Source organism: Orbicella faveolata, unplaced genomic scaffold (genome assembly GCF_042242905.1).
Source record: "Orbicella faveolata isolate gen_17 unplaced genomic scaffold, um_ofav_v1 contig_2, whole genome shotgun sequence".
NCBI lineage: Eukaryota > Metazoa > Cnidaria > Anthozoa > Scleractinia > Merulinidae > Orbicella > Orbicella faveolata.
The window spans coordinates 2,544,650-2,553,444 of record NW_028301547.1 but is presented as its reverse complement, the minus strand read 5'-3'; the positions used below and the strand labels follow the sequence as shown (position 1 = coordinate 2,553,444).

General features: G+C 37.3%; 3 protein-coding genes across 3 annotated transcripts; 1 reads left to right on the top strand and 2 right to left on the bottom strand.

Moving 5' to 3' along the window:
- Nucleotides 1-251: 251 nt before the first annotated feature.
- LOC110058353 (small ribosomal subunit protein eS10-like) lies at nt 252-2,993 on the bottom strand. Its single transcript, XM_089288743.1, has 6 exons — nt 2,906-2,993; nt 2,461-2,605; nt 1,768-1,840; nt 1,432-1,533; nt 783-904; nt 252-387 (listed from the first exon to the last, which is right to left on the bottom strand). Exons 1-6 carry the CDS (start codon nt 2,968-2,970, stop codon nt 304-306), a joined length of 591 nt encoding a protein of 196 aa, XP_089144869.1. The 5' UTR covers nt 2,971-2,993; the 3' UTR covers nt 252-303.
- A 1,316-nt stretch (nt 2,994-4,309) lies between these two features.
- On the bottom strand, nt 4,310-5,793 carry LOC110058307 (ARL14 effector protein-like). The gene has a single exon (XM_020764938.2). The coding sequence runs from the start codon at nt 5,485-5,487 to the stop codon at nt 4,927-4,929; it is 561 nt and encodes a 186-aa protein (XP_020620597.1). The 5' UTR covers nt 5,488-5,793; the 3' UTR covers nt 4,310-4,926.
- Nucleotides 5,794-5,961: 168 nt separating this feature from the next.
- LOC110058308 (uncharacterized) lies at nt 5,962-7,310 on the top strand. The gene is made up of 3 exons (XM_020764939.2): nt 5,962-6,123; nt 6,223-6,279; nt 6,414-7,310. The coding sequence occupies exons 1-3, from the start codon at nt 6,088-6,090 to the stop codon at nt 6,666-6,668; spliced, it is 348 nt and encodes a 115-aa protein (XP_020620598.1). The 5' UTR covers nt 5,962-6,087; the 3' UTR covers nt 6,669-7,310.
- Nucleotides 7,311-8,795: the final 1,485 nt, after the last annotated feature.

The window sequence follows — 8,795 nt, the reverse complement described above, 5'->3', positions numbered from 1 at the left end:
TAGTTAGATCAAAAACTTGGTTTTCAACTATGTTACCAATCCTCGGACTCGTCTTGTGTAAGTTATATTTGAAACTGTCGAATGGTGCTGGATTGACAGTCTTCTGTGTTTTAGTTTTGTACTCAAAGATATTGAATACTCCAATAAGTAGCCAGCGATTTTGCTTGCACTTGTGGCCCAGATGTGACGAAGCTACTCATTTTAAAATGTTTGAAGAATGCTTTATCAAGAAGTGATGGCTACAACAAAGATTTATTTCACTGATGTTTATTTTTCATGCTATTAACGATATTGTTCACTGGTTCACTGTGAAGGGGGAGCTCCAAATCCACCTCCGCCTCCGCCACCACCACCACCACCGCCTCGACCACGACCAAAACCAGCTCTCTGCAGAACACAAACAACAAAATAAACCAAATTAACTTCAGGAAATTGCACAGAATGACAGTTCTACTGAATATATACACTCAGGTAGAGGGTAAATTAAATAGAATTACTAAACAAGGATGAAAATTTATTCTGTTTTGTATAAATGTCAACCTGTTTAGAACCATGTCTTCAGTTGATTCAACTTTCAGTAACACGCTGCTCTTGCTACTATTCTACCAGTGTGTGATGTTGTGAAATGTTAATGTGCTTTGATTTAACAAGGAAACCATTAATTTCCAGTTTAAATCACTAACTTTGTGGCTAAATTTCATTTCAATGACTAGTGCAAACACATTTCATTCTGTGAATCTTGCAGAGTATCATTACAGATCAACAAGACATGTAAAACTTACAAATTCAGGTCTGAAGTCTGATCCTGCTCCACCTTTAGGCTCCATGCCTGGTGCAGGTCCACGTCTGTATGCCTCACGGTCAGCCGAGTCTCCAGAGGGAGGGCCACGAGGTTGGTCAGGACCTAAACATGTATAGTAATTAAGTTACGGAGTGGGGTTGTAGTGCCTTTTTCCTTGGGGAAAGCGGGGGCGACTTCTAATCTACAACCTTGGTTATAAGGGTTGGAAAAATTCATTCTAAATGCATTTTGCCCCTCCCCACCCCTGTGCAATGTAGACAAAACACTTTCCTCTAACACAAGTTTGCATTTTACTGTTTCTAACCACAAAAAGGAGAATGAGGGTACTGACACTTTATCTGTAAGTGTTACAGTATTACAATTTCATGTTCTTGCACATTTTCCAACACAATTTGTCCACGGTAGTAGGTTACAGCAACAACCGAAAATGAAAAACCAGTCCCAGAAGACTTCTGACCAAGGCCTGTCAGACTAAAATACAACAATACCGTTGTAGAATGAATTATTGAGACTGCTAAATCACTCCAAGATCCATTTTTAGTAAATTGTTTAAGAAATCACATTTTGCATGTGATAAACGAGTAACTTTTTTGACACAAATTACAGGGGCAGTCCTGCTCTGCACCTACCTTTAGGCCGTGGTCTAGCTGTCTCAGTCCTGGCCTGCCGGCGAAGGGTGGCTGGAACAATTTCAGGAGGAAGGTGAAGGAAATCTCTGAGATATGTTATACCTGAAAAGCACACCAACTCAAACATTAGTTTTATAAATACAGAATGTTAACATTTGGGAACTTAAGCACTTGTAGATGTTTAAGGGAGTTGGAGGTGAACTGGAAGTCAAATTTTCTCCTCCCTTGCACATAGTTATAACTGTGCTCTGAATACCTTCACCATATGTAACCTAACGTCATTCCAAAACTAGAGCTCTTTAGTGATATATATATAAAAAAGAAAACAAGAATTACCTTCATTTGTGAGGTAGTAGTAATGGTGCTTCCATGCAAACTTTTCTTTGATGTATCCACGAGACTTCAAAGACTTCAAGAAAAAGTAAAATAAATGACAAATAGGAAAATAAAAAGCACTATTGCTGTCAATCACTCAAAGGCATGTGCTGTGTAGGCATTACTAGTAAGATATGAGTGAGCCAAAGAGGGTGAGAAAAACTAATCCACTACAACTATCTAATACAGTTGAACCTACTGTAAGTGGACACCCATGCCACGAGTAAGTGTCCACTCAAGAGGTGTCTACTTATGGGAACAATGTAGCGTCTGTATGTGGCTGGGACCATTACTAAGTGTCCACTTACACGAGGTGTCTATTAGCGAAAGTTTGACTATATTACATCCCCGTGAACATCTAAAAACAACATTTTCACAGACAAATTCTATAAAGGAACCACACTTGAGATGTGACATCCTTAAACAATTAGTACCTGAGCAAAAGTTCTTAACACTAATTAAACCCAGTCCACATGTAAATTCAACAAGTATCTTATTATATCCTATTTGTAAGTCACTTGATTACCTCTTACTTATTACTCATTGTTAACTGCATGAAAGACTAGTTACGTTGGAAATGAAGCACCGAACCTGTACGTTGTAAAGATTACATTCTATTAAGTGTAAGTATCCTCTGGGGTTGCTATTACACACCTGTGCGGCTTTGACAACTTGCAGATTTGGAACTCCCTCAATACTAAGATGTTTTGGGGCATTGTCATCCTTCTTAGCCACCATGACTCCCTCTTTGAAGAGGTACTCGTAGATGGCTATCCGATTTTTCTTGGGAATCAACATCCTAAAAACGAACACATGGCGAGAGTGATTTTTCGACTCATAAAATATAGAAATCACCGCAATAGTGATTGCCGAATGTTTTGCTTCATGGCTACTGTTTCACAGGAAAGCAAGCATCACAATCGTATCGCGTTGATATCATTTATTTACGATCTTTCTTCACTCATTTCCTTTGGTCTTTCTGAAAAAATGTAAACAACTATCAGTTGTCTGGTATTTTTGCTTTATCATTTTTTCAAAAGATTGTCGAATGACCGAGCGATGGTTTAGAAATTCGGAGGATTGTATGAACATTACTCACTTAAATTCTTCAAGATGGCGACCGCAGCAAAAGAGAACGGAAAAGGCATGCGTGACGTCTGACATACTTCGTAACCAGGCCTTATTTTTGAAACGCAAAGAGCTGGGCTGGTGAAAAGAGAGACCTGGTTTGTTCAGTAGATGTCCTTGCAGGTGATGATCTCAAAATTATCGACAATTTAGAGTCATCAAAATGGAAAAACAACATATAACATTTAGAGACGAACTGTAATTACTATTCTGAAAGCCCACTTGGTTTTATAAAGTAACTGAGATACTACGTGTGCTCTCATTGGTCGAGAGGTGTGTTTAGATGAGACTATGTAAACAGGGCTGTGACGTTTTAGATTCGCACGTTTCAGTTTTGAGAAACATTTTATCAAAGCAATAGAGTAAGTAAGTAAGTAAGTAAGGAAGTAAGTTAGACTTTATTTTACGAGGGTAACATTTGACAGTAATAAAACTGATAACCTAATGGCCCTCAAAAATTAAAATTTGAAAAAGAAAGAAATAGTAACAATCGTAACAATATTAAAAATAATTAAAATAAAATAATTAAGCCTATATACATTTTTCCATGTCTACATAGCCTCATCTAAACACTTGGGGGTTGGGAGAATCCCCGAAAGTTATTACATAGTATAACTGTCTCAAATTCTCTGAACTCCCCTCATGTTTTGATGAGGCTATATAACATGAAAAAGTGCTTTAGTGCTTAAATATCCATTACATGGTTTTATTGGTAAATTTCTTAGACAAGTAGGGGAAAATAATTCAGTTCTGGCCCTCTCTCTGTCAAGCAACACTGTGCCCTTGAGGGACCCTCTTCCAAGGGGTGAGCGAGACAGGGCCAGATATGGACCAGGGCATAAACTGCACCTATCAATGCTAAGCTGTACTTTCTAACATTTTTTTCAATCTTTAGTGACAGTCTTTTGGCTATCTATGAAATAAAGCAAAAACTTCTTAAAAAGTTGTTCTTCAGTTTATTTTTGAAACTTTCAACAGACTGAGTATTCCCTTTCTTAATAATGTGGTATCAAGTTCCATAATTTTGGTGTGGCAAAAGAAAAGGCTCTCCATCTATGCCTGGTCCCCCCCTGATAAAGCATTGTTAGACGCATAATGTTCTGCAATTTTATAAAACTACTCAGCTGTCTAGGTTCCAATTAAACCACTAGGGTGCCACTAGGTGCCAACTAACTAAACAGCTTCATTTCAGGGGTTTCTCTTCTCTTGTTGGTGGTAATAAAATTAACAAGAAAGACCCTTGGAAAATCAAAACGGTCCACAGACTTGCGCGTGAACACCTACTTTTGCAGTTCCAGAACGAACAAACTGGAAGGACAAAAAAGCTCGTAATAATTATGTGCATATTATGTTCTTGACACAACAATAAACCACATTTTACTGGTTTAACCAAACTTATATTCAAAATTATTGTTAAGTATCAAGATAACATAATTTCACAACTCTTCTTAAGACCTGAAAATATACAGTTGAATCTTGTTTGATAAAACTTGGTTCATTGTGAACTTCCTGCTATTTTAAACTTAAATAATTATATTATTTTCCCTTGGATACTTAATTTTTTTTGGCAATGAACTTATATTGACTTTCTTAAACCGCTGCCATCTCATACCTTTTCATATCCCATGAGAGTTTGGCATAGTGGAGTTCAGCTATAAGATATTTTCTAACATATTTTCATGAACAGACAACTATTATTGCTATACCCTACAAATTAAATGTATTTTTTTCATTCTAAACTGGAGACGAAATTCTATAAATACACTCTATTTATGCCACATTTACCGGAATGATTTAAAAATAAAAGAGGATGATCTTTCTCACTTGTAGCGTGTAAACATTCGTATGTTTTGTTTCCTCGACATTTCTGAATCTGCACCTGTTTCCTTTGCTGGTTTTAATACTTATTACATGAACTTATTTAAGTTTAACAGTTCCGGTTTCAATATTAAAAGCCAAGCTTTTAGCCTGTCTTGGGCTTAGTCTTGGATTTTATCGATTTCCCAATCTCCGAGATACACTCGGTAGGGGATTCTCAATTTCCACATCTTTCAAATAAGTCCATTGTCGATCACAGCGGCATTCAACACCGCACTTTTCCGATCCACAAGATGGACAAGGAAAATGGCAACCGGGACAGTTAGTGTCTTGACAGTCACACACATCTCTTCCATCGGACATTCGAACTCCCGAACGGTCGTGAAATATTTGTTTTTGCGGTCTTCTTCTCTGTCTTTGTCTCCTTTTATTTCGATTGGCAGGGTCCTTCTGCGCGAGTCTTTTCAACTTCCGCATTTCACGGCGACTTGTGTCAGGGTTAAACTCCTCTAACATTGGCCCGGGATTCTTAAACTTTAGTGCATTCCTCAGTTTCTCTGTCCTAGAGCTTTCGGAGCTAGTAGACCCTGTCCGACTGACTTTTGCAGGGTCATTCAAAGAAAATCCGCAAAGTAAGGGAACTTCGTCCGTAACAGTCGCTTCTCCGACGGTCGGAAAAATTGGAAACTTGATAATTTTTTTCTCACTTTCTCTTTGTGAGTCAACAGAAGACATAGCAGGATCAACTTTGAAACTTCGAAGAGCTAGATTCGTCCCATAAATAAGCCAGAATTTGACAAAAAGTCCGCCCAAAAAGTAACAAATAATTCCACCATCTTTGATACAATGACTCTTTTCCAGTCCCACTGCGATGTTCAGAATTACATATCATTACATGTAACTTTTATTTCCGGTGAGAGAGTTCAATCACTTTCCGGTACAAGCAAAATATTTTCACGAGGAGCTGCGTAAAGATTCTGAGATTAAAAAAATTGCCTAGAGAAAGAAAAATAGAAAAAAAAGAAGCCTATTATTACATAGCGGTGTGATCATAATTTTTTATAATGCTCTCCCTCACAATTCCGCGGTCTTCTTTCGGATATTTTTTATTTGCTATTAAAATAACAAATAATGCGGTTATTTTTTATTTTTTTGCGGTTAAAAAATTCATGATACATTTAGCAGAAAGTGAAAGACCGGGATTTCTCGTTCGAAGTTTAAAAGAGCCACGATTGGCCGGATTGGCTGGCAAACAATGGCTACCTTGTTATAACTCATTTCCGGAATATTGTTGCCTAGTTGTGAAGAAACTCGTTTGTTAAAAATTTATTTCCAATGGTGTCCGACGATAGCACCCAACAGCAAAGCGTGGTACGGTGAACTCCTTTGTGTTTACTTTTGGACATTACTACGTCAGGCCCTTCTTGAATAATTTTAAATTTGTGTAAATCCACGTTTCTTGTTTTGCAGGTTCGGCGCACGAACTCGTCATCAGACAGTGGCGATAAAAACCACGCCATGAAAGAGGTTCGTTGTTTATCGTCTAAATGGTTTTTATGGCATCTTTATCAGCCATTAATTCGTTTAGTAGTGGCTCTTATAATGTGCGGCGCTGTGGTTAAGTTGCTCTTATCAAGTCGTGTTGTCTTTTCTGTGTTTAGAGAGACGAAAATCTGAAGGAAATGGACGTGAAAGGGGATACCGTTAAAGAAGAAACGCCACAAGTACCAGCGGAACAACAACCGGGCTTTTTGTCGAAAATATCAGGTGGTGTGTACAGCAAGGCAGCGACAGTTGTTGGAGGAGTTGGTTGGGTAGCAGGGACAGCCTTATCAACCACTTACACGGCGGTCTCAGCTGTCGGAGGAGTTGCGTTGAATCCATTCAGGAAATCCCAAAAAGACAAGTCCGATTGAAAGACATGTGTTTGGTTGTCCCTTGACAAGAAACTTAAAATTTTCTAACCCAAAATGACTAATGGCCTGCTATTAGATATGTTATCGACGAAGGCCTTTAATACTTTCATGGACAGGAAAATGAGGTAACATTTTATTGTATCTTGTTGATGTAAAGGACACTTATCGCCAAATGGAATGGGATACAAACAACCTACGCAAGTTCATCGGATACATTTGCCATTTCAATGTTTCCTTTTCACGCGAAAGCCGTCTTTCAGCCTTAATCTGTTTCTTTTTCTCGTATAGAAGTATAAATATACAAAATATATTTGAAAAGAACGGAGTAGTAATCTTAGTAATGAATTAACATTTAGCGTTTCAAATTTTTGCTAGTTCAGCTGTTTGTCCCAAATTAGTATTTTGAACACTATTTTGTAAATTCGCTTAAGATTCTGTGAGCTTTTTAAAAAGTTTTTTTGGTTTATACAATGGTTTGTAGTTAGTATTACATAAAGCATCGGATTTTATAGTGAACTGATTCGTGTTGGAAATTGTAAATAGAAAATGGTTCTTTCAGAGAGAGGAATATAAAATAGTTAATATATTCAATGGGACTGTGATTAAGGTCCGCAGCTCAGAATAAATTAAAATTAAAGACAATTGTAAATGCCTGTTACGTTTTCCAAATTTCTGTGGTAAAATCAAGTATCAGTATGGTGAATTTTTGACTCCTTTCAATAACTTGAGATTTTAAAGCCCAAAACATAATAGTAATTTAAAGTCAATTAATGGCCTACTTGCACCACCTGCAAGAGTTTGGACGTGCATGGCATTTTCTGTAGTCAGCCATGAAAATTATTTTTGTGAAATTGCCAGTTTGAGTTTCTGGTCAGGCATTTTTGATCCAATTTCCAGAAAACTGTGATCAAATCTTACCAAACAATCCACACCTCAATTGAGAACAATTATTTTTGAACTAGATATGTTTTATAATTAAAATTTATAGTGTTGCCCTTAACTACAAATGAAAGCTAGACTAACTGGATTGCTAATCAGTAATTTCACTAATCAAAGTGCTATTCTAGCTAAAATTTTACTCAACGTGACAACTCAAACTCAAACTCGAACTCAATATATGAAAAATCCCTGAGACAGTAGTGCCAAAATTTCCTTGAAGTCAGGTGTTGATGTATTATATAAGGTAAGTGTTGCCATCATCAAGTTACCTTATTAATTTTACAAAATAGTATAGCTGTAATGGGAGAATAATGGCCCATGGAGCCCAGTGGTTTCCTTACAGAAAGGGCTGAGGACCAATATTCTCCTAGATGGTCCTTAGCAGAAGCAGGTAGTGAGAGATTTAGCATCAAATATCTGAAATATGCCTTTATGATTGAAAAAGAGCTGCAGAAACTTTACTCAGTCCTGCCCCTGGAAATTATTAGGCTGGTAACCGACATATTCTAGTTAGTGGTCCTCTTTAGCTGGTTTTTTTTATGTCAGATAATAAATTTATTTGTAACGTATAGGATGAGATGCAAACCTAAAAATAATGAAAACTGGGAGATTGCTTTTTTCCCTTCGTGCCCCTAAAAACATTGTTAAAAGTAGAACTCCACCGATACAACCACAAAAATGCATCAAATATTCCCAAATTTTCCTCTGAAAATGCCAGAAATATTGCCCAAGGTCTGAAATATGTACTTTAAGAGCTTTTCTTTGTATCTGGAAGATTTGGTGACCAGTACAGGAGAGTGCAAGATTTGGTCTGTATCCATATAATGGGAGAGTTGGCAAAGATGTATAGTGCATGAAAGGATTCTAACTATGGTAGGTCTAATATAGCAAAGAGAAATAAAAATGGACAATTGCATGGTAGAAGTCCAATTTGATTTATTATGGGTAAGACTTAATTTGAAGTGGATGCCATGAAGTTCTGTCAAAAGCCATTATGCAGTATACTGAGAAATTCAGTTGGAAATCAAGGCAAAGCCAAGAACTGTCTATTATTTTCTCAACATGCCAATTTGCCGGGGAAAGAATGTTCCAGTAATATAAAGGAAATTAGTTTCTCTGCATGGCGTACAGATTTGCCAAATCATGCTCTGAATACCGAAAGTGCTGGTAGCTCTGGGCCACTCGGCC

What these genes read in the sequence shown, in the direction of transcription:
- LOC110058308 (XM_020764939.2), top strand. Translation starts at nt 6,088, where the DNA reads ATGGTGTCCGACGATAGCACCCAACAGCAAAGCGTG. An exon ending in GCACCCAACAGCAAAGCGTG is followed by an intron (nt 6,124 to 6,222) that starts GTACGGTGAACT and finishes CTTGTTTTGCAG; the next exon opens with GTTCGGCGCACGAACTCGTC. An exon ending in AAAACCACGCCATGAAAGAG is followed by an intron (nt 6,280 to 6,413) that starts GTTCGTTGTTTA and finishes TTCTGTGTTTAG; the next exon opens with AGAGACGAAAATCTGAAGGA.
- LOC110058353 (XM_089288743.1), bottom strand. Translation starts at nt 2,970, where the DNA reads ATGTCAGACGTCACGCATGCCTTTTCCGTTCTCTTTTGCTGCGGTCGC. An exon ending in CTACTACCTCACAAATGAAG is followed by an intron (nt 1,534 to 1,767) that starts GTAATTCTTGTT and finishes TGTGCTTTTCAG; the next exon opens with GTATAACATATCTCAGAGAT. An exon ending in CAGACTTCAGACCTGAATTT is followed by an intron (nt 388 to 782) that starts GTAAGTTTTACA and finishes TGTGTTCTGCAG; the next exon opens with AGAGCTGGTTTTGGTCGTGG.
- LOC110058307 (XM_020764938.2), bottom strand. Translation starts at nt 5,487, where the DNA reads ATGTCTTCTGTTGACTCACAAAGAGAAAGTGAGAAAAAAATTATCAAG.